Source organism: Nymphaea colorata, chromosome 10 (genome assembly GCF_008831285.2).
Source record: "Nymphaea colorata isolate Beijing-Zhang1983 chromosome 10, ASM883128v2, whole genome shotgun sequence".
In the NCBI taxonomy this organism is placed as follows: Eukaryota; Viridiplantae; Streptophyta; class Magnoliopsida; order Nymphaeales; family Nymphaeaceae; genus Nymphaea; species Nymphaea colorata.
The window spans coordinates 8,746,240-8,770,668 of record NC_045147.1 but is presented as its reverse complement, the minus strand read 5'-3'; the positions used below and the strand labels follow the sequence as shown (position 1 = coordinate 8,770,668).

General features: G+C 38.8%; 1 protein-coding gene across 8 annotated transcripts; it reads right to left on the bottom strand.

Moving 5' to 3' along the window:
- Positions 1–4,243: 4,243 nt before the first annotated feature.
- On the bottom strand, positions 4,244–14,110 carry LOC116263079 (uncharacterized WD repeat-containing protein C2A9.03-like). 8 transcript variants are annotated; one of them, XM_031642664.2, is made up of 10 exons: positions 13,033–14,110; positions 12,268–12,439; positions 11,971–12,138; positions 11,361–11,447; positions 5,931–6,065; positions 5,744–5,854; positions 5,562–5,653; positions 5,367–5,472; positions 5,187–5,273; positions 4,244–5,104 (listed from the first exon to the last, which is right to left on the bottom strand). In XM_031642664.2, the coding sequence occupies exons 2-10, from the start codon at positions 12,430–12,432 to the stop codon at positions 4,691–4,693; spliced, it is 1,365 nt and encodes a 454-aa protein (XP_031498524.1). In that variant the 5' UTR covers positions 12,433–12,439; positions 13,033–14,110; the 3' UTR covers positions 4,244–4,690. The 8 variants fall into 8 exon arrangements, with proteins under 8 accessions (XP_031498524.1, XP_031498523.1, XP_031498527.1 ...); XM_031642663.2 differs by lacking the exon at positions 13,033–14,110 and adding an exon at positions 12,722–12,844; XM_031642667.2 differs by lacking the exons at positions 12,268–12,439; positions 13,033–14,110 and adding exons at positions 8,959–9,050; positions 9,346–10,993 and having other exon boundaries at positions 11,971–12,022.
- Between the last annotated feature and the right edge of the window lie 10,319 nt (positions 14,111–24,429).

The window sequence follows — 24,429 nt, the reverse complement described above, 5'->3', positions numbered from 1 at the left end:
AGTGTGCCAGAATGATTTTGTCGATTTTGACATCGCCTGCATGGTTGCAGGATTGGTAGAACAGGCAACTCTTTGTAGGCCTCACACACATGAATGGGTGTCGCTTAGCCACTAAAGTATATCACTAAGAACTGTCATATTAATCCTTTTTAAAGAGGGCAGAAATTGGGATTATATATATTGCGTGATTCGTTGTGACTCTTGTTTCGTACTGTTTATAGCCTCATGTTATAATAGCCTTAATAGGGTATGTGAATGTGCTCTGGATATATGTAAGTGGGAGGTTGGAGGCATGGCTATCGTGACTGTGATTTGCAGGTGAATTGGACCTCTATAAGAGGCCTGATGGGTACACATGCGCTGACACACATGTTTGATTTGTGATTATGTGGTTATAATTTCAAGCATACGAGCTTAATTGTGTAGAATATAAACATGTTGAATATATGTTGTCTTGAAGCCCTATTATGTTTTGCTGGTTTATTATTAAGGATATGAAGTTGAGGGCCTGAGCCTGTCCTGGATGTAGGTAGCTGCCTAGAAGCAAATTTATGATGAACGAACCATAGCAACTGGACATTAGTCGAACCTATTGTAAAAAGAGTTAGGTGGGCAGCGTGGGGGCCAAGTTCCAAAAATAGACCATATTGTAAAGTGCTCCTCACCCAAGCTACTAGTGAGGAGCCCTCCCAAGAGCATGAGACATACAGTTACAGTAGCTAGCTCAGCCTAGTTGAGAGTCACGGGTGGGTTACCCCAAGTTCTACTATTCCCAACGACTTTGTTGGGGAGTGTGATGATCGTAAGATATACAATGGTCATATGGATCCCTATACATTCCATTAAAGAGTTGTGTCATCGCTTAGTGCTCAGAGTTATGTATTTGAATGTGCACCATATGTTGTGATGACTATTTATTACTCAGATGGAATACCTAGTGGATTGGTGCCTCTGTTGTTTTTCCTATACTATTTATGTTTGAATGGATGATGCATGTGTGGGCCTCATAGATATATAGGCCATACTTAGGGTTATTTCTGACACTTGTTGTTGCTGTGTTTTCAGGTTCTCGTCCTAAGGGCGATGCTTCAAGATCGTGATGCTGTCAGGATAGATCATGATCCTTGGCTAGTGTGCTTAATACTAATCCTCGCTCTGTTTTGGTTAAGAGCTTGTTTTATATACATATGGCCATGTAGAGTGATGCCATTTTGCATAGTTACTTTATTATGACACATTTATGTTTATCGTTTAACGATGAGATTTTCTTTCATATACTATATGTTGTTTTGCACAATGCACCCACTAACGCATCACTCTAATAAAGTAAAGCACATATTTCCTAAGACAGTTCGAGCCATGTGCCAATTATGCTAGCTGCTTTTGTATTGTGTTGTAGGAGATGTCACACTATTCGTCAATCACGAAGGCAAATCTGATATACTATGTATACTTCATAGTTCATACGCGTTGCACTATACTGTGGGTAGTATCGCTATAGACAAGAAAACATGACTAATACATTCTACATGCATGCTGCTAACCAAAAAGTACTATGAAATGCATGAAAACACAATGTGCAAATGTTAAACATGATGTATTCGTATTGCCATGGATGTAAGAGATTTGCTCGTAAATCTATATTTGACGCCTAAGACAAGCTTTCCACATTGTGAATATGACTCCATGAACCGCGAAACAAGTTGGACTTCGTTGTGAATTCTTAGGAAATACACTAAAATATTGGTCGTGCTCATCAAAGAGTTGATGGTGCTGGACGGGTTCATGTCTCAAACCAGCCATAGACAAGACTGATTTAAGCCATGCAAACATGCTAAATATACTATTCTATGTTGCAAACATAATGACGTGCGACTAAGTATGGAAGACCTACCCTGTTTTGAAAAAAATAACCCTAAGGAGCTGGCTGGAACTTCTCTTTTCCTTCCTTTTCTTTCTTCTTCCTTCTTCCTCCTTCCTTCCTGGCTTTTAGATGTGGGTTGCTGAAAGCTTCTTTACGGCTGGCGTCAACTCCTTCAAGACCTCATTCAACATGAGAGAAAAGAGACTAAGTTAGAGTGTCTTTAATGGAAACTAAGGAAATAGAAGTGGGAGAAGGTTTACTTGTGAGAGAAGAGACCAAAGAAAGTGGTTTGGGCGTCCCCCCTTATTGAAAATTGTTGCCTATTTTAAAATTTTTGAAGACTCGAGGTGGGGGCAACAGCCCTAGAGACCTCTACAGTAAAGTTTTGAAAGACCCTGAAATCAATAGTCCAGATTAACTTGTAATTGCATGCCAAGGTTTAGTGTGTTTGGATTTCAAACATGGATTTTCAAGCTAGATTTGGATCAAAATTTAGATTTGAAAGCTACAATTTGGATCAAATATCATATAAGAAACTTGAATTGAAATCAAACAGAAACCTGTATTGAAGATTTGGAAATAGAGGGGGCATCCCCTACAGGGTTCCATTGAGCCAAGTAGTCTTGGTCCGGGTCCAGTTGATTAAGCCTAGACATATCAAGTCAAGCTACGATTGATATTAGTGGAACAAGTTTAGCTGACCAAGCCTGCTCTAGGTTTCGTCAAACTAAGACTGGATAGAAATGGAGTTCAGTAGGCTCGAGCAGATTAGGGGAGGATTTAGTTCGGCTTGAGCTATGTTTGGTCTTCGGGTTGACCATGGCTAGTTCTATATTAGGCAGGACAAGATAACCTGGGAAAATTGAATGAAAAGAGTTAGCAAACCAGGTTCAGTCGACTTGAATTGGTGCTGCTTGATTTAGATGCTCTAAATTAGGCAGCTTTGACTAATGGGACCCTGCAGGTAGGGGCTAAGTCACAACTTGGGAGGTTTCATTGATTTGATAAGGTTTGTGGTATCTCTAGGGCTGCACACGAGCCGAGTCGAGCTCGAGCTTGCCCAGCTCGAGCTCGACTCGACTCAACGAGCTCAAGCTCGAACTCGAGTCGAGCTACCTAACACAAGCTCGAGCTCGACTCGATTAAATAAAGTCGAGCTCGAGCTCGACTCGATTAACTCGATTAGCTCGTCTAAATAAAATATGATCTTCTTTTTAAAATATCTAGTAAATTTCATGACGTGGGATGAAATTTGTTTACTCGTCGAGTATAAACGAGTCGAGTCAAGTATAAACGAGTCGAGTTCTTAAAACTCGAACTCGACTCGTTTACTCATTCGAGTTTCATTGTAAGCTCGAACTCGACTCGTTTATAAACGAGTCGAGCTCGAGCCGAGTTTAACCGGGCGAGTTCGAGTCGAGCCCGAGCTGGCTCGACTCGTTGTGCAGCCCTAGGTATCTCTGAGGCTATTTTATGCAGGGTTATAAAAAATAGGGTCCATGGGCCCTACTGGAGTTATTCTTGACAGGTTTTTGGAAGACTACAGTTTATAGGTCCCACAAAAGGTAAATCAAACAAGTTTTTAAAAATAGGATCAGTGAGTCCTATAGAGATTATGTTTGGCAAGTTTGAGGTATATGTGGGTCCTACATTGGCTATTTTTTGTAGGAAAAGGTTGGTGTGCTATTCCACATGACCTGCCAACAATGGTACCCAGTAGAGTTTATTCTTCAACTTTGGCATCAGGCTCTAGGTTTCAGATCCAAGCTAGGTTCAGACGAAACTCGAAAATTCCTCTCAATTCACCGAAAAAATCAAAATTTCTAAAAACACCATCTGCAAATGGGAGAAAAGTAGGGATAGTACAACACATTAACACAGCTGAGCTTGAACATATCTCTCAAAAGATCTAATTCCCTTCAGACTACTTGGACCATGGTTTTTCTTTTCTTGCTACTTCTTATTTTAACCGTATCCAATTAAACTTAGTCTGAAGGCGTATGTTATTGTCAGTATAGAACGGTTAATGGCAAAGTAGTAAGTCTTTAGGATTCTCGTTAACTACGTTTAGAATCTTTAGATGCAAATGTACAATTTAGTGGATTCTAGTTCAGACCAGATCGACAATGTCTTTTTTTCCCTTAACCGTATCCAACTAGCCTAAAGCGCATTGACAATATACAAAGGTTAATCACATAGTAAGTGTAGTATGTGTGTGATGCCTAAGGAATTCACCAGGCTGACTAGGCTTTAGGTGGAAATGTACGATTTAGTGGACTCTCAATGAGACCTGAGCGTCCGAACTGAAAGAACTTAACATCAGTTCGACAGAAAATACTGAAAACATATATTACCAGAATTCTATACCCGGAAAAGAGATGGGGAGATTCAATAATTTATTTAATATCCAAAACATCCATCCATCCATCCATCCATCTTTTCTATTGGAAGAAAACCAATGAATGGTACAGCAAAGAGGAATGCTACACGAGAGAGGGAGAGAGAGAGAGAGAGAGAGATTGGCTTCTCCATCTTTAAGCAAACCATATGCCCGGGATTAGACCAACTACAACCCCGACCACAAACTATATGGCCTGGATAAAACCAACCATAACCCTGACCTACACTGCAAAAATTCCAGCAAAACAAATCCTGATTTACATATTTCAACCTCGAACCCTCCTTTGTACAAAGAGAAAAAACGAAGCGCTACTCCCTAGCACCGAATACGTTGTCCCCCTCCACTTCCGACAGATTCTAGCCAACTCGATGGCACAAGTAAAATGCCAGGAATACAAGCCATCTGGACGGGTGGCACCATCTGAATCACAAGAACGAATCAATATAATACCTTGATCGCCTCCTCTTGAACTCGAGCAGACTTCCATACGTCCTGTCGGCCACACCAACAAAAAGGCTCTCCGCATCTGGGCTGAAAGATATACCGGCGACCTCCCCAAAGAGATCAATCTCCTGGCTCTTTGTATAATCAGAAGCAACATCAAACACGTGAATGAAATCTGCAGCCTCCGCCGCAGCCATGAAGCGGCCATCCGAAGTGAACTTGATGGCCCGGATGGCACCCATCCTGCCCTCCAACACAGCAAGAGAGGTTGAGAGGTTCCGAATATCCCATAGGCGGCAGGTTGTATCCTGATTCCCAGTGGCAAGTACGTAACCATCAGGATGCCATGCTGATGCAAACGAGTAGTCCAAGTGCCCTTTTAGGGAAGCTATTGGCTGCAAACCACCAGAAACTCAGAAAAACTCTTAGGCGGTAGTGGGGAAACCAACATAGGAGCTATCTCTCAAGAATGGCTACCTTTCCTGTTTGACTATCTGCCAGCAGGCAATCTGTGCTGTCTCCAAGAACAGCAAGAAGCTTCCCATCTAGACTGACTGAGGTATTCTGATCACAATATTAAGGATACCAAGTGAACACAACATAAGACCTAAAATATTCTGCAACTGAACCCGATGAAGAATAGTAGACTGAACTTACATTCACACACCACGGAAAGCAGAAATGCCCTTGTATAGAGAAACTCTCGGTGTCAAATATCCTCACACAGGCATCATTGTTGGCTGTCATAATCCTAATCGAACCACTGTCATAAGCACAAGTTTGTCAGATCATTGCCTGAAAACCCTCCGGTGTAAAACTATCATGCTGTGGTTCCGGGTATGGTTTTCTTACTTTGGAGTGTGACATATGTCTGCACAGTTCGTAATGGCATTGTCATCGTTAGTTAATTTGGTGCAGAAACTCACACCAGCGCGGTTCAGAAACTGGTACCAGTGGCAGGAGTGAGCGTTGAACTTCATTTTAGCTACAGCAGCACATTGTATTTACGTCTGGAAACAAGTCATGCATAATACCTTGCAGACTAATTCACCTCGAAATCCACCAGCAACAAGTAAATTGTCCTTTACAGCCATGGTACTGATCTGGATCCGAGCCATGCCTTGTGGTAAGCACCCCAGTGATTTCTGCATGTTTGATCAGATTCGTAACAAATAACAAAGTATGGTGCAAGGATCGACAGAAATGCAATGCTTTCTTTACTTGTGTGGGCACGATGGGCCTAGCCACATTGAGCACTTCGGTGCCTTTTCGAAGCAAGGATGACCAGTGCATGATAGAGTAGTTTTGCATGAGATACACATCATGCTTTGACGTTGCAGACAGGAGATTCCTCAGCTGAAAAAAAAAAGAATATATTAATGTATCAATCACTAGAAACATGGTGCTCCATTCAGGAACCCTATGGCATATCAATGATATCATGATTCAACCTTGACTAGAACAGGAACCGAACATCACTCATTTGCAAACGAATATACTGCTATACGCACAAAAAAAAAATAATTGTGAATGAATTGAAATTGTGCTAACGGCCCTAGTGAAAACCAGAAATTTGACACAAGCACACTATCCAAATGTTTATGTCTCCACTTTCAGCAAGGGTTGAGATGCATCAACTTTGAAGCTGCAAATTGAGCAAACGGAAGATTCTAAATTTTGTACCCTAGTGAAAACCAGAAATTTGACACAAGCACACTATCCAAATGTTTATGTCTCCACTTTCAGCAAGGGTTGAGATGCATCAACTTTGAAGCTGCAAATTGAGCAAACGGAAGATTCTAAATTTTGTAACCACCACCATGAACATAAAATGAATTATAACAATTTTACACGAATGTGTCAGACTTCTGAATCACTCGCATTAGGACACAAGAACTCAAACTGGCATAGAATCCAATAGTATTTATCCTTCTGATCTACTGTCTGTATTTGTCCTTTCTTTATCTTCATGGTCTTCTTGTTCTCTCAAGACCAAAATGAATGGAAGACAGATACAAAAAGTAAACAATCCATGACAATGAACATATAGCTCATGACACCAACAGTCTCTCTTTAGTAAAAAGCAAACCTAGCAACCTGTGAATAAGCAACCTGTGACTAGAATGAGCAACAACGGGGTATTTCAAACGGAGGAGAAACTGGAGGCAGGAAAACCAAACACTTTTTCAAGTATTGAAATGTCTAAATCCCACTTAAATATTTTAAGCATCTTATGGAAAAAATCTTTACATCCAGAAAACACAATTTAGAAGAGTGAGTGGTGCTTGTGACAGGAATTTGTCCAAGAGAAATAGAAAAGAGAGAGCGCCACCAACATGTTGATATTTCGCAGGATGGCAGGTGAAATCAATACTTTTGAATGGATAAATGGGCTGAGTGTCGAAGGAATCAACACACTGATTGATAACACAATGGTTTTAAATCATCAATTATAACAGGACCAAGAGAGTAGGATAAAAAATTAGAAATCTGTCCACGACATAACAAAATTAGAATAATGTATTAGCAGGATAGCCCCTTATTAGGCCCATCTAATCAATATCCAGAACATATATTTCTCTTTGCATGCACCTGTCGTTGAACAACTTGAACTTGTAAGTAATTCAACCCACTGAAAGTGGACAAGGAAACAGGCAGGAGTCTCAAGACTCTCAACCATTCACAACCTATATGGGAACAAGTTACTTTCACCATTTCCAGGAAAGACGAGCACTTTAGCTCACATGCAAACAAATATAAAGAGACTAGTTGCATGAATGCTCCCAACAGCACACCTGAAACCAGAATATTCTCCTAGAAAGTACGAATAGAGAATTATGATTTGCACACATAGTACAGATTAAAAAAATTTCAGATACAAAGATCTAGAACAGATGAAGCACAAAATGGCTGGAACCTCAACCATGTGCAGATATAATCGAAAGTCACTCTGGCCTTTTGGAAGGAAGCAAGTATTTTACTTCACAGGTTGCAAAGAAATACAAAAAGTCATCTTAAATCAATTCTCCTATAATAGACAGAGTCAGGAATAGACCATTCTCCTGTAAACAGACATGAACAGGCATGTTTCACACATTGCAGCATCAAGAATCACATGTAAAAAGATTCTTGAAACAGATTAATACCAGCAGATAAACAACACTTGACTTCATGAACATGTTGAAATGCACAGAGAAACCAAACAGAAAGACATGCCTTCTGACAGATTATAATTGCTAGCTTCCTTATTTAGAAGATACATAACTCCAAAAGAACCTCAGAACACCATATCAAACAGCGATACAGTAAGTGCATCTTAATCTCAAGCTGACAAATAGCTTTAACAATTTAACATGGCTAGAATATGACTGGGACAGCGTTCCAAATCCTCGACATATGGCAAGCTTAAAATCACATTAGAAACACCAAATTTCCAACCCTAGCAGATTAGTCACAAAGGACTTGACAAATCTTCATAATCATATCCACAAGTATCTGGCTTGTCCACTACCCATAATTAAAAACACAAAATAGGGTGTAATTCTTGGCATTGACTGTATCAACAATTGTATACATGAATCACTATTTCGGGTTCTTGGGGCATTATGAGCGGTAGCCAATCTAGATCATTCAATGTTGGATAACAGAGCATACAGACCTTGTCTCGCTAACTAGCAGGACAAATATGAGAGCAAAACTGCTAACTGCCAAGATGGTGGCAGAGTTCAAAATTATGAAATCAACAGCCAGAGGTACCCACACTTTTTCATTCTCTCTAAGGACATAAATGTAAAGTTCTTCGGCCATCCTATTGTGCAAAATTCCTTAACTAGATTGTCCCCGAGGCGGCAAGTCAGTGATGAAGACATTATGCATTCTGCATCACTTTCATTTATGTTACACAATTAATTAATGTCAATAAAATAGAGATTCACATGAATCCACTAAAAACATTACCATAACATCATACATAGACAACTAAGTACATGTAACTGTGATCAGAAATTAATCAGACGGTGACACTGTAAAACTAAAATTAGAAATTTCTCATAAATGCAAACTTTCAAAGACCAAAACAGGACACATTCAAGATAAGTGCCACCCGAGATGATAAAGAGAAGCAGCAAATTCTGACTGAAAGCTCATCCAAAGAATCAACGTTTTTCTAGTTAACTCTGCTCCACAAGTCCCTTGTGACATACAACTAGTTTAATTAGCCTTTTAAATACGAATGAATTTCCTATCATACCATAAAGAAGGGCGCTTATTCCACCAACTTCATAGAGAATAGTCCACCCTGCTTGTAATGCTGCCTAAGATACAATAGAACGGTAGCCTCTCCTAGATGCCATGCAGAGGAGGGATAGAATCATCACATCCAAATGGTTAGATAATACAAATAAGATGACAGACAACGTGTAATCTTTTGAATTCCAGTAGAAAATGCAAAAGACAAATAAGATGACAGACAACGTGCAATCTTTTGAATTCCAGTAGAAAATGCAAAAGATGATAGATGGCAAATTATTTTATAACCTTAGAATCTTGAGACATATTATTCACAGAACAACATAAAAGAACACGCAAATTAAAACAAGTGAAGAATCAGAAGTCAGAACATTAAGCTTCCAAGCACCTAAATATTCAACAAGATATGTCTAGAAGGCCATAAATTGCACTGTCCCAAGAGGCCACAGTTACATCCTGCAGGACTTGGAAGGCACACATCAGCTCTAAAATGATTATTGCGTCTGTTAAGAAAGAAGACTCAAATCAAGTGGAACTATGAGACGGGACACTGCAACCTACGCATGATGGAAATTAAACATTCAGCTAATTAAGCAAAACCTGATAATGATGAGGACGTGTTACTAAAGAATGCATTTTATGTGGGGTACTTTCCATAGCTATAAGTATAGGAACAGGAATAAGCTAGAAGCCTCCACAAACAGAAAAAGAATGGATGCAATGTCAGAGGCAGCCCTTTAGTTATCTGCAAAACTAAATCAAGTAAATCCAACAAAAACTAGTAAGGCAAGGCAAATCCAAGTACACAGCTAAAAAACTAAGAACGAATGGTACCAGTGTCTTTTGCGGACAAAATATAAGTTCATACATGTTCCACATCCTGCTGAAAGCATCAATAAAGAAGCTAAATAAACAAGTTCAGCAGTAAATTACATTTCGGAAATTGCAAAAAATTAGTTAAGTGCAGCATAGGCATCTTCACAAGTAAGCCATACACACATCGCAAGTTACTTAGCTAGTCTGCCTATACGGAACCAGAGGGACCTGCCGTAAGCGAGATTACTTATTAACTACCAAATCCAGGTCTTCTGTAAGACCAAAGAAAGATACTCATAAAACCCTGAGGGCACAATCATCACTAATCCCATCATCACAACCACAATGACAGAGTTGCAGCTTAAATGCAGAACTCTCTTCTCTCTAATCATACATCAAAAATAATAAGATAGAAATGATGCCATTGGATTCACCGTAAGAAAATCAAGCAGATGATATTTTATACATACTACCAAATGAAAAGGCTACAAAATGCATAAGACCAGTCAACCAACTCACCATGTTCATAAATCCAGCTATAAACCACACAAAACTCCAGTTGTTCACAAGTCCTTTTATGCATGCAAGGAAAATAGCCCAGCTACTTGCCCCAAAAAGGAAAATTCATGTCCCCAATTAATCTCATTATATGAGATTGGACTCCAACATTGAATGTTGAAATAGTTAAGGCACCTATATTCCAAGATGGCGAAATACAGCCAGGAATTGAGATCCGGGAAAAGCAAAGAAAGGAGGGAGAAAGAAGTTGCCATACAGTAGTTTTAGACCTGAATAAAACAATTTTTTTAACAATATATCATAGGGGCAAGGTTTCCCACATCCAACTGGCTTCCAATTAAGAGGAAACTCAAAATATAACCATGGTTCTGAACAACTCAAATCGCTTCCTGATAAACTATATGTTCCACAGGTAAAAGTAACAGTGACTGACACCCTTACCTTCCCATGCTTTGCACCTGCCAATCTTTCGTCAACTTGGCTACACAACTTTCAAGCTGTACTAGAACGGGCAAGGTACAGACTCCACATATCCAAACACAACGTCACGAGATGATTTGATTTTTTTAATAACCTCAAACCTGCACAACTAATAAAATCGATGATATTCTGCCAAACATGGCTAGTGACTTTTCAATTCATCTAGATGTACTGCTGAATTAGGCAGAATATCACCATAGACGAAGTAAAAACCCAGCAACCTACAAAAGAAAAATGTCCCAGATCATCATACATAAATGACCATTTCTTAAAATGATAACATCTAACTAGAAAAATCTGTTCAGTCAGTTCTGTACGCTCAACCATATATCGCTTCTATGTGAACAAATTTTTGACATAAATGCAGAAACAACGGTCACCGTCTAGCAGGCACCTAATACTAAGGTACAAGACCAAGGCAAAAAAAAAGGAGCTTGTGTTATCCGCTCTTTCTGTAATCAGATGGAACGAACCAGTCTAAACCACCAGCATGTGCCAACAAACCAAATAAAAAGCTTACTGAAGAAAATAGCAGCAACAATTGCCACACACATAAACGTACAGTTGGAAAAGAAACCAGCTTTTTACCTGGAAATGCACAACAGTTGCTTTGACAAGCCTTGTATTAAACTGGAAGTCGTAAAAGGTGCTGCCCTTTTCAACCTTCTTGAACTCCTGAAAGAAAATTTGTCACTGTTAGGACGGACAAGATGCGGACGAACATAACTCTAAATTAGGGCTGCTAAACTCGCTTTTACTCATTAAATTGGATCCTGGAACCTGAAGCATAAGGTCATTGATCAACAAATGTAAGTTATCCTTGTTTGCCCATTCAGGCATCGATGGTCAATCTTTCAAACGCACGTTTGGCACTAATAAACCACTCGCACAACCTTGCGTTAAAGAAAACACCGACCCTTTCCTATCATTCCTAATCCCGCTTCTCCTGGTGCTGAAGAAGACACCCAAGGGAACAGATGGCTCTCCAGACTAACATTATGAATACATAAAGGAACTCATCCACAACAAAAACGAAGCTACAGGTAAGATTAAGCACAGTCAACACGGGAGGAACCAACAAATTCATTGCGGGGTCTTTAGAAGTTAACTCCAGCTCTCTGGGGCCCAATGACTCCAATTTCTCTGAACCTAAATGGGAAACAATTCAACAAGCAGAAGAAAGCACCAGGATCATGACCTTTCTGAGATCGACGCGAGATTGAGAAAGGCTCTCGAAGTTTTTATACTGCTTCAACCTGGTCTCCCTATACCTATCCCTCGTGAAGTTCATCCTTTCCCATGGTATTCCCTGTATGTCCTTTCCGTTCCTGGCCTCAACGGCCGACGTGTCTGTCGTTTGCTTGCTCTGTTCAGTCCAGAACCCAAAGAGAAGAAAAAAACACCACCAATCATCACAACCAACTACCACTGGAAAAGGGGGAAAAAAAGTTGGAATTAAGAACAGACAATAAGCATCTAGCCTATGCAAACTGACCAAGTCAGCATCAATATAATCGTCATCCTCCACCTCTTCCTCCACTCTGGGACAATCCGGCCGGCCACCGGCGGCTCTCTCAAAGGGGATTTCTGCAACTTCATCATCCACGTCATAGTAACCGTTGACCACATACCGCAACTCGTCAATCGCGTTGTAAGCCATATCACTTCTGCAACGATAGAACAGAAGACCCATCATTCCAACTCTCACACGGATCAAGACAAAACAACACGTAAAGGCACACGAAGAAACCGAAGATAAAGAGGAAGAGCGAGATTTCAAAGAGAACAAGATATAACCACGGCTCGCAACACTATGCGAAGGAGCACAAACAGAATTACAAAAAAGAGAGCTGAATTCAAAAGAAAAAATTGAAAACCCCATCCAAAAACATGACCTCGAGTAATTTCTACAGACACACCCACCAACGAAATATGAAATTCTATGATACCTCTAGTAAACTAGTATAATGCGATGCTTCCCTTGAATGGAAAGGGAGTAGAGATCAACAAAAGACCGAACACATACACAGGAGAGAGAGAGATAGAGGACACTTGGAGAGTTCAAGAGAAGATACTATATATATATATATATATATATATATATATATATATATATATATATATATATATATATATATATATAGATATAGAGAGAGAGAGAGAGAGAGAGAGAGAGAGAGAGAGAGAGAGAGAGAGGACACTCGGAGAGTTACAGCGAGAAGCGCCCTGACACATCAATTTATAGTTCGAAGGCTCATACCGATGGGTCCCGCATCCCTCAAGGCTAAAGACACTTCCAGCAACCGTTCATCATTGCTCCTTTTCTTCACACCTGTCCTGAACTGGACACCAACTTTACTCAGAGCAGCTTTTTTAGGGCTTTTAGGGTCGATTTGATGGTAAAAAAGAATTTAACGTGCAGGAAAGTGTTTTGCGAGGTAAAATTAACTGTGTTTGATGCACGAGACTTTTTTTGACAGTTAAAAATAGTTAGAATTAGGTCAAACATTATTGATACAAGATCATGGTCTTCAAGAAGCCCCAAACTAAGCAAGATCTGGATATATGCAAACCAAGGAAAGGAGCTTCCCAAATCAACAGAAATCTTCAAACTGTGATATCATGTTTCTGAAACAGTTTTCTTGGAAATGAATTTCAAAATAGTAATCACGACACAAAACATATATAAGTTGAGGTAACTGGCAAGAGAAAACCCTCTTGTTTTGCTCGTGAGAGTAATTAATCAAATTTCTTCCCCTAATTATTAAAATACTGGTTCGATAAAACAAGTTCATTGAGAGAACAAGAATCTTTTTCATCATCAGTCTTCAATTGAACAGAAAATTTATTTCCTTCCCAACACGATCTCATCTCAACCTTGGTCAGTCTAATTAACCATAGCGGCAGAAGAAGGGACAGCCAGGCGGCTATGGGTGCTGGAGACAATAAAAAAAATCGGCAAATTAAGCGGAGAACTGGCCGGAATCGCAACAACATGTTTCCAAACTGTCCGAAAAGGCATTTTAGAAGAAGAAATGGGTCCGCCAATGGCGCCGTAGCTGCTGTTCCCATCTTTGGGGATCCTCTCTCAAGATCCCCCCAACCTTTGGGGCACCGAGAGGATTAAAATCCAATCAGAATGCTCCTTGCAGCGAAGAAGGAGGCGATCAAGGGCTAGGTCACCGTTTGTGTGGAGCTCCAACAGCAGCGAGGGCGGCGGTGGGTGAAGAGGAGCTTCCGTCGAGTGCGAGGAGGAGAGGCAGCGAGAGAGCGACCAGCGTAGAGGAACGGGAGAGGAGATGCAGCGAGAGAGCGACCAACGTTGCGGATGAAATTCCCCGCGGTAAAAAGTCGGACCTCAGGAGGCGGACTTTTTTGCGGTTTAATTTTACCCTCGCCGTACACATTTTTCGGGTGAAAGTTTTTGACGTTTGATGCACAAAATTTTCACCGGGGTAAATTTCCCTCAACCGTATGAATTTCACCCGGTGCACAGGATTTTTCCTGAGCAGTTTGGGTGTTGTAAGAAAATAGCGGAAGAATTCCGTGTTCGGTCGCTTATTTTCCTTGTTTTTGGTTCTTTTTTTCCTTTTGGGCATATGCTTTCTTTTCTTTCAACATAACTTTTGGTCATTCTTGGTTCCAATATGGATTCCGGTGTCGCGGGATGGCACGTTATATGTTCGTATTGTTGTTCGAAACGACACATTTTTATGGTAAACCTTTTAATACCCCATTAGAGTTGAACATAAATCGAGTCTAGTCGAGTCGAGCCCGAATTCAGTCAACTCGAGATCGGTTTGACTAATGAAACCTCGAGCTCGACTTGGCTTGAACTCGAGAATAGCTCGATGGAAATAACTTGAGTTCCACTCGACAGTTATGTGTTGAGCTCGAGCTCGACTCGATCAAGGCTCGACAAACTCGTTCAAATAGAATTGATATTCATCGTTATGTATTAAGCTCAAACTCGACAAACTCATTTGAATAGAATTGATATTCATCGTTACGTGTTGAGCTTGAGCTCAACTCGATTAAAGCTCAAGCTCCACTCGACATTATGTGTTGAGTTCGAACTCAACTCGATTATTTGAACGAATCATGAACTCGAGCTCAACTCATTAAGCAAATGACTAGACTCGAACTCGTTCATGAGCTGAGCTTTAAAGAGTCGAGCTCTTCTTGTTCACCCCTAGACAAAATCCAGGAAAATGATCCCTTTAAAATGATGGCAATGCCCTTGGATGAAAAAGGTAAAACACGGTTCCCATATTGGCCATCTTCAACTAAAAAATGACTTACTTTCTTTATTAAGTCCAATTTTTCTTATAACCAAAATTATCCCCAACAATAAACTACAAACGGTTCAAATTTTTATGAATGTTACTACGGGCAACATCTTATCACTAGCTAACTGGTGAAAAAACATAAATTTGAAGTCTTCCCTTCAACATGTTTGCATTATTTTTTGCTATTTTACTCACGAAGCATTTATTTGTTCTTTCTCAGTCAAAAGGGAAGAATATTTCTGTTGTATCGTCAAACTTACTTGAATCTATCTAGCTTTATTTGAAAAACAACAAAAATCAGTGTCTTTCATTTGTATATAAGACATCGAGTTGATGTATGTATATCTAATCTACCCTATATTTCTGACTCTATTATGCTATCTAATTAATTAGGAAATAAGGTACACAGATTTGTGATAGAGCAACATGCTATCTAAACACTGTTACAAATCGGGTGCACTAGCATCCACAAACCGATGTCAGCTGCAACCACATTGGTACTGCTGCCAAAATGAACTGTGTGATCCAGTCTATCAAACTAGCAGCTCAATTGTGTGCAACTTGGCCTGTGTGTTGATGACATTCTTTCAACCATACAAAACACCCACTACAACAACAGGAAAAGAGGGTGACAGAAATTTAAGCCATGGGGATGCCTCCTTCACACAGCAACAAGCAACATCATGAGATGAACTATATGAAATAGTATTTGAACATATTTTTTGTGTAAAATATAGATTGATTTTGAAGATTTCAGAAAAAGTAAGCTCAATGTTTGATCTCTCTTTCAGCCTTTCACAGCTGTGTGCCCAGGGCCTAGCTTCTATTTTCAGGTTTGCCTGGCTCCTATGTCACATAGGTGCGTGCCGGTGCTGGTGTTGGTGCGGCACATTCAAAAAATTTATGTATGGCAGTGCGGCAAGGGCAATTTATTATTATTACTATACACACACACACACACGCACACACACAAGCACACAACAAAATTATCTATAAACAAAAAAAATTACAAATTTACACTATTTACATTTGGAGGTAAGTAAAATACTAAAATCCAAATTAGTAAATGGTAAATGAGTAAATGTTTACAATATACTTCAAACATTGGGTGCTAATAGTCATTGCAGCAAAACAGATCAAATTATGGACACTATAAAAAACAGCAAAACCCAGCAGAAATTAGTCATGAAAACATGCTAAGCAAGTAAACATTAAGCAACAGTACAACCATCATTGAATTAAAACAAAAAACTGATATAGGTGGAAAACATTAACACTTTAACAGTCATACTCAAGCATGTATAGTGTATACCATGAAAACAGCGATCAAACAATTCCACATTTCAAAAAATAATCATTAAATCTTGAACATCACAAAAAAGAACTGAAATGCAGTAAAGACACTTGAAATATGAGCAAATGCCAAACGGAGTTGGTTGCATTTTAAATTGAATGTAAGTGTTGGGCATATGAAAATAGAAATGTTATTTATTTTTAAAATTTTAAATTGAATAAAATAATGGTCTTTTAGAATATAGACAGTCTAGCAGTCCTTGTTCCATTGATGCCTTTCTTTTTAAAGAGAAAAGTTGGAAGCTTGAAAAAAAAAGAAAAAGGAAATAAAAAAAGTTTTTCTTTTAAATATGCATAGTTTAATCATCCTTCTAAAGGACAGCAAGACTAGCTGTCTTTTTTAAAAGGATGAGTGGATGACTGCTGCACCTTTGACTGTATGCTTTTTTAAAAAGAGAGGGGCAAAGCTGAAAGTTTGAAAAAGAACAAAAGGTAAGAGGAAAAAATAGAAGGCAAATGAAAAGGGGCGAGGAAAAAGGAGAAAAATAATAAAAAAAGGAAAAATTCAGGTGCCACTTGGATGCATATTGGAGCCGCACATGTGTCCACACCTGCACGCGTGTTGCGTCGACGCGGGTGCTGGGTGCATTTTAAAGCACCTATGTCACTTAGCCTGGCTCTCTATCTGACCATCAATGCCTCGGCAAGGCTCTCTCTCTCTCGCCCCATCCATCAATGGCTACCAGCAAGCTCTCTCTCTCTCTCTCTCTCTATCTTGCGAGAGAAAGTGGTAATGGTGCTGACAATCTGAAGTAGGCATAGGAAATTTTTTGGGGTAAATCTTATGTTTCTATCCTGATTTTTGACTGATGTTTGAATGCTCGATCGGGTTAGGAGGAGGCCTGATGGGCAGACATTGCGATGTAATTGTTGATTAGTATGTTAAGAACCCTCCTTCAATGAAATTAGGCAAGCACCTCCAGCAATCATGTCTGGCTGTTCAACTGGCATTTGCATGGTTGCTCTCGAACCGAAAGTGCCTTTTACACATTGATTTTCTCATGATTTGATTGTTCAATCTACACTTCTTTTGGTTCAGCATCAGCTTCAATTAAAGGGAAGAGACGAGCTTGACTTAGAATGGTGAATCATTTTTTCTAGCAAGAAGCAAAGGCCTTTGGGTAAGCCAAAATTAGTAAAAATGTGTCTGAACCTTTTCTTGTTGAATCATATTCATTTCATGGTTTTTTACTTCAGTGATCAATATTTACACTTCTCAAATGTGTGAAGAGGCTTTGGTTGCAAGAAATCAATAGAAGCGATGCTAGATATCTTGCTAAAGGTGCTATTTTGCTACTAGACGCTCTCCAACAATAGATTTCTGAATTTGTCAGATATTTGAAGCATGATATCATGATTTCTTTATTGTTTTCCATCCTATTTTCTTTTAATCTTGCTTAGCATTGATTATGGGTGCTCTTGTTGAGAAAAATGGGCTGACATCAGAACTAATTTCTCTGAAATCATGTTTGTTCTTAGCCAGTCTGTTCAACAACATGCCAACTGATTCTTGTAGTTACCTTTTTTAGGTGCCTTTTGTCTAAGCTCCTCTAGAAAATTTCTGTTTTTTTGTTGAAATATGTTTATTTTGTTTGATTTTACAGCAAAACTTAGGAGAACTTACAGTAGATTTTAGCACATAATTAATCTGTTTTGTGTTAGTTTTCTTATTGATAGGTTTTAGAAAGGAGTGTTGGTCTTTTTACCACCTAATATGTCACTAATAATATTTTCATGACTTGTTTTCAGTGAATGATGAAAAAAATAGTTAAAATGGACAAATGGACTTCATTTGCCATCTAAAATAAGGGAAGAAACTCATCTCCTCCCATCCCAGCTACAAGAAGAATTTTGTTAAACACTTGGAAGTAGGGTATAGACCATGGATCTAGTCAATCCAACTATAATCCTTGGATTTAGATTTATTTTTCATATGATTAGAATTTAGTAGATATTGGGCAACATGAGAGCCCTACTGCTGGGTGACATGTCACCTTATTAAAACTTGCATCCATGTTAGCAACAAAAAGTTACAAGTTCATAAAATTAAGCAAATCCTATTTTGGTTCTAGCTCTTATTTGTTGCAGTTGATGCTCTATGTAGTTGTTGTTATCAGGACCAATTGTTGGACATTGTAATTGTTGGATTTTCGACAGCAGAACGTGTCTGTGATCGGCTCTGAGTCTACGCAGCAAGTTCACCAGCACTGTCTCCAGCGTGAAGAGGCAACAACTGTGATAGATAGAGAAGGAGAGGAAGAAGTAGAAGAGAAACATGATTAGGCTAGTTTCATGGGTTTGCTTCTGGGAGGTGCCGGCTAGGGTAATCTCACGATTAACCCTAAGTTTGAGATTAAATGGGCTTTTATAGACTGTCTCCCAGGGTTTCTTGATGCCCAACAATGGTTACGACCAGGGAGATTTGTGGAAAGATAAATGGTAACAAATAACCTTTAATTTTGTTTAATGAAAATCTTTTATTTGGAAACCAGTTTTCTAGTTTACTTTCGTAACTGCATGTGGGCCCTCTTGCACGTATAAGATGTAGAGAAAGGGCTTAGGGCCACTATCCAACATCTTCTACTTGGCCATGAGACGACCAGTTTGCTTCCATTATGTGTCAGTTTCCTTGATCTTTAGTTATGTGGTTTTCCATAATTTGGTTTATCCATCATAACTTGAATTTTATTCAGGATTTACAGCAAGGTTTTCCTCTCAACGGCTTTCCATCACAATATTTCAAATATTTCTTAACCCCATATGGGCTACATGTTTGGTAAACAAATCTTCAGTTATTCCCGTAACTAAGGGACCAGCTACTATGTCATTAGTAGACATATAATCAACTAAGATTTTATTTTTCTCAATCATTTCATGAATATAATGGTATTTCACAATTATATGTTTACTCTTTGAGCTAACAACTTCATTTTTCATAAAAGATATTACTGCGTGATTAACATAGTATAATTGAACTGGTTCACAAACAAGATCTAATTTCAAGTCCTTTAGGAACTGATTTATCCAGACAACAAATGTAGTAGTAACATTATATGCTACATACTCTTCTTCTTTTATGTGTTGAGCAACATATCCCTATTTCTTATAGGATTAGACTATCGCACCACCTCCAAAGAGAAAAACATACCCAGATGTGGATTTACTATCGTCTTTACAACTAGCAAAATCCGCATCAGAATAGCCAACTAGAGTTTGCTCATCGACTTCGTAGGACAATTTTAGTCCTTTCGGTCCTTTAATATGCCAAAAAATTATTTTAACTGCTCACCAATGAGGCCAACCAACATTACTTTGATAACGACTCACCAAACCGATAGGAAAACTTATGTTTGGTCTAGTAAAAAGCATCAGATACATTAAACTACCAACAACCTATGCACATGGAACATTTCATTTCTGTTGTCCTTCACTAGGACAATCACTTCTACTTAAATTGCTCCTTTAGCTATGGGAGTTCCAATAGGCTTGCAGTTTTACATTCAAAACTTCTTTAAGATATAATCAATATATCGTTCTTGGCTCAGACTCAGGATTTTTCGAGTCTCTATCTCGAGTGATCTTTATTCCAAATACATATGATGTTTCACTCATGTCCTTCATTTTGAAGTTTTTGTTTTGAGTATTATATTGTTATCGTTTCCAGTTAATAAAATGTCATCGACATATAATGATAAGATACAAAAGAGACCCCCACTTTTTTAGACATATACACACTGGTCTAGCGGGTTTGTTATATATCCAAGGTTTGTGATTGTCTTATGAAAGATAAAATACCACTGTCTAGGCGACTGCTTCAAACCGTATAATGATTATGCAACTTGTATAATTTCTCTTCATTTTTTTTGATGATCTTGTGGTTGAGTCATATATATGGTTTACAGTGATTATGCAACTTGTACAATTTCTCTTCATTTTCTTTGATGACATATCTAGTGGTTGAGTTATATATACGGTTTCATTTAACTCACCATTTAGAAAAGTAATTTTCACATCCATCAGACACACATCCAAGTCATAGAAGGCTGTGATAGCCAGAATTATTCTGATTGATGTAAACTTTGCTACCGACGAATAGTTTCTAAGTAATCAATTCATTTCTTTTGGAAAAAACTTTTTGCCACTAGTCTTGCTTTAAATTTTTCGATTGATCCATCATTTTATACTTTTTCTTTAGCACACATTTACACCCAATGGGTCTTCTATCCTTAGGAAGATCTACTAGTTCTCAGATTTTATTATTTTCTATGGATTTGATTTCTTTGTCCATAACATTTACCCAATGTGATGATTCATGCAAGTTTATGGCTTCATCATATGTCAGATTGTCGAGCATTTTGTCAATATCTGTTAATTAGCATAACTCCTCTATAAGACATCCATAGTAATCACTCAAATATGAAGGAGGAGCTTTAGGTCTTTTATGGCCTAATAAAGTCTGAGATGTCGAAGTACTTAGATATCTAATGAACACACATCTTACTGATCTGTTATTTAGTTTATCTATTTTTTGATATAGAATTTTCACATCTGGATCTAGAATTTTCACATCTGTTACAAATCCCCATCTCCTGAGATGTCTCAGATCAGGTTTCACACCAGTCCATCTCTCATAAGGAGTGGTTGGGATTGCTTTGTAGCACACTTGATTTATTGTGTACAGATCTATTAAAACAGCTTCATTCCAAAATACTTTGGGTAATTGTGCTCCTGCCATCATAGATCATACCATGTTCAAGAGGGTTCTGTTGCACCTCTCAATGACACCATTTTATTGTAGTGTTCTAATCATTGTTCTTTGCTTATTTATTCAAAGGTCTTTACAGTATTCGATGAATTCATTTGATATATATTCACCACCTCGATCATATCGTACAACCTTGATATATTTTCCAAGTTGTCTCTCGACTTTGGTGTTATATTCCTTAAACTTATCAAGATCTTTAGACTTATATTTGATCAGATAAATATAACCAAATATTGGGAAGTCGTCAATGAATGTTTTGAAGTATAACATACCACTATGTGTTTGGACTCAGAAAGGTCTACAAATATTTGTATGGATTATTTCCAATAGATCAGTGGCCCGAATTACTTCAGACGGAAATGATTTCTCATCTTTCCATATAAACAAGATTCACATTTCATGAAACCATTTATATTTTTATCGGGTATTGTACCTTGTTGTGTTAGAGTCTTCATCTTATTGATGATTACTTGGCTTAATCTTTTATTAATTTTGTACTCACACTAATTGCAAGTCAATATAAGCAGAACTGAAAACTTTATTTCATTGAGTTTGAACATGTCATGTTCTTCTACATATTTTCCTATGAACATGGTCCTTCCATGTTTTTCTACTGTATTTTTTCCTGAAACAAAACAAACTTCAAAGCCTTTTCCAGTCAGTGCGGGAATAGACACTATATTCCTCCTTATGGAGGCGATATATAGGACTTCATTAAGTATGACATTGGTGCCCCCAACATTAAGACGATATGACCCGATTCCCATGACATCACAATAGGAGTTATTTTCCATATAAACCTTTTGAACTTTCAGACTTATGTCTTCCATACGAATCATGCCTTCTTTCATCTTTGCGATGTGACGAGTAACCCTCGAATCAACCCACCAACTAGTCAGGTCTCCATCTGTGAACATGCACTCTGACACAATACAAATGACTTCTCTGTTAGAATCCCCTTGATTTCTCCTCCTATTGTTGTTGTCTTGGCCATTGTTGTCTTTTTTGTTCAGAAATTTTGTCTTGCAGTTCTTCTTGATGTGTCCAGGTTTTGCACACCTATAGCATTTCACTACAGTTCATTGTGTTCTCTGAGTACCTACAAAGTTGTTCTTAAACTTTCCATCTTTTTCCTTTTTAAATTCTTTGGGTTTTATAGGCACATGACTATTGGTCGGTTTTTCTTAGATAGTCATCAGTTCTACATTCTTTCTCTTGGCTAGACGTTCTTGCTAAACAACTAATTGTATGGGGAGTTTCTTTAAAGTTAGAGTGTCAAACTGGAAACTCAGTGTTGTGACAGCCATATCCTAAGAAGGTGGTAGACTATTCAGGATGGTACATATCTGCATGATATCAGATATTACATTTCCTACTACAGCTAGGTCTTTATCCATGACTAATATCTTGTTAATATGGTCAACCACTCTATCTGACTCTTTATGAATTGTACTGTTCTAGAAGCAGCTGAACATGCATCATTATAGTGGTGTTAAACTTTGGGGAGATAGAGTCAAACATCTCCTTAACCTGAATAGCCCTCAAACACCTTGATCAAGTCATCTTCCATGAAGGTTAACATGATGGTTTTTGCCATCAAGCCATCAGTTTCAAAAGTATCAAACACTCTCTTTTCTTCATTTGTGAGCTTGTCTCCTAAGGTGGGAAAAGGTTTGTTGATTACATATATTAGGCTCTCCAGGGTCAAGGTTAACATGATCCTATGCTTCTAGTCATGGAAGTTAGTTCCTTTAAGTTTCTCGGGCTTGACCAGTTCTGAGGCTCCCACTCTAGAAGTTATTTTCAAATTTTGAATTTTTAATGACAAGCAAAGAACAGTAAAGAGGAAGCAACATAAAGGATATCAGGTCAGGAGATCTCTAATAAAATTCTAAAATATCACTTTGAAGCAAGGAAATCACAATTTTAAATTTTAGAACGAGAATTTTCTCTTTTATTTTTAAAGTTATTTTTGAAATCCTCATTCAACATTTTTTAAAGATCTCTAATAAAATTCTAAAATATCACTCTGCTAGGGTTCCGGCGCCATGCCTTCATTGCTACCGAGGAAGGCAACCTCCTCTGCCTTCATCGCGAGGAAGATGACTATGAGCAACAAGCATCCTTGGGCATTTTCACACAACAACAGGGTTTGGGTCGCTGCGGGGAGGATATCAGGAGCTTCAGCGGGCGAGCACCAATGCCTGGTCAAGCACCTCTATTGGACACGACAAGCAAAAAATGGCCGACTGAGCACTAGACCCGATCAGGGCCCTTTGTTTTGGCTCTTGGGTCATCGCCAGAAAAGAAACAACAAGGTTTTAGGTTTGCCGAAAAAAGGAACAGTGGTGAAAACTCCGACTGTTGCAAGAAACAGTGAGGTCTCACCAGCCGCACATGCAGCAGCGACCCTCAAGCTCTCTGCATAGGTTTTGGTCGCTGTGGTACAAGGACGACAGAACAAAAGGGTTCCAAAGGATGCATTGGGGAGCATCAGTGGGCTCTTTGACAACAGTCAGCTTAAGGGGTAATACTCTTTTTTTCAGATCTTGAGCTTGTGCATGCTCTAGTTAGACCCTCGATTATGTTTCTTATTCATATTGCTGCATTTTATTTTCTTTCGAAATCTTCTTCCATAATATTTGACAAATAGACATGCTCTAGAGCTCGACTATGCTCTCTGTTTCTCTCAGACTCAGGGATACAAAAAAAGGGAGTGCAAACATAATATATCAAATTCGAGGAGTTTCAAATCAATTAGAACTAGCATGCTTCATGCATGCATGTCCAGTTGTCGTCTAGCATGCTTTCATATTGATGAAACAGGATCCAAAAACAACATGTCATATGCACAGACTGCATTCATCATAGGCATCACAGACTCAGTCGTCTTGCTGTGACCCTTTCTCAGCCCTCTAGTGACTTACAGGCTTCAAGGTCGTGGACGCGGTTCATTCAGGGGGAGAGGCATTGGTCATGGGTCAGGAGGAGGTAGGAGAAGATTTCAGTGCACCTATTGTGGTAAAATAGGACATTTAGAAGACAGATGTTGGGATAAACATGGTCGTCCTTCCGGTGCATCCCTAGGAAGAAATGTTGCATCTAAGCAGGGCAAGAATTCTTTACCATCTCCTATTGGGTCTGTTCAGGCAGCTTCATCAGTTGTATATGGGTCTTTATCTCCTTCTCACCCTGAGACAGTGACAGTGAGTATCAACAAGTCTGAGTATGAGGACTTCCTAGCACTCAG

Bases quoted from the DNA above. Each gene is read 5' to 3' on its own strand.
- LOC116263079 (XM_031642664.2), bottom strand. From the start codon at position 12,432: ATGGCTTACAACGCGATTGACGAGTTGCGGTATGTGGTCAACGGTTAC. The intron at 5,654-5,743 runs GTATTATGCATG...CACTGGTACCAG, and splicing joins GAGGTGAATTAGTCTGCAAG to TTTCTGAACCGCGCTGGTGT. The intron at 5,473-5,561 runs GTAAGAAAACCA...TGCTTATGACAG, and splicing joins GACATATGTCACACTCCAAA to TGGTTCGATTAGGATTATGA.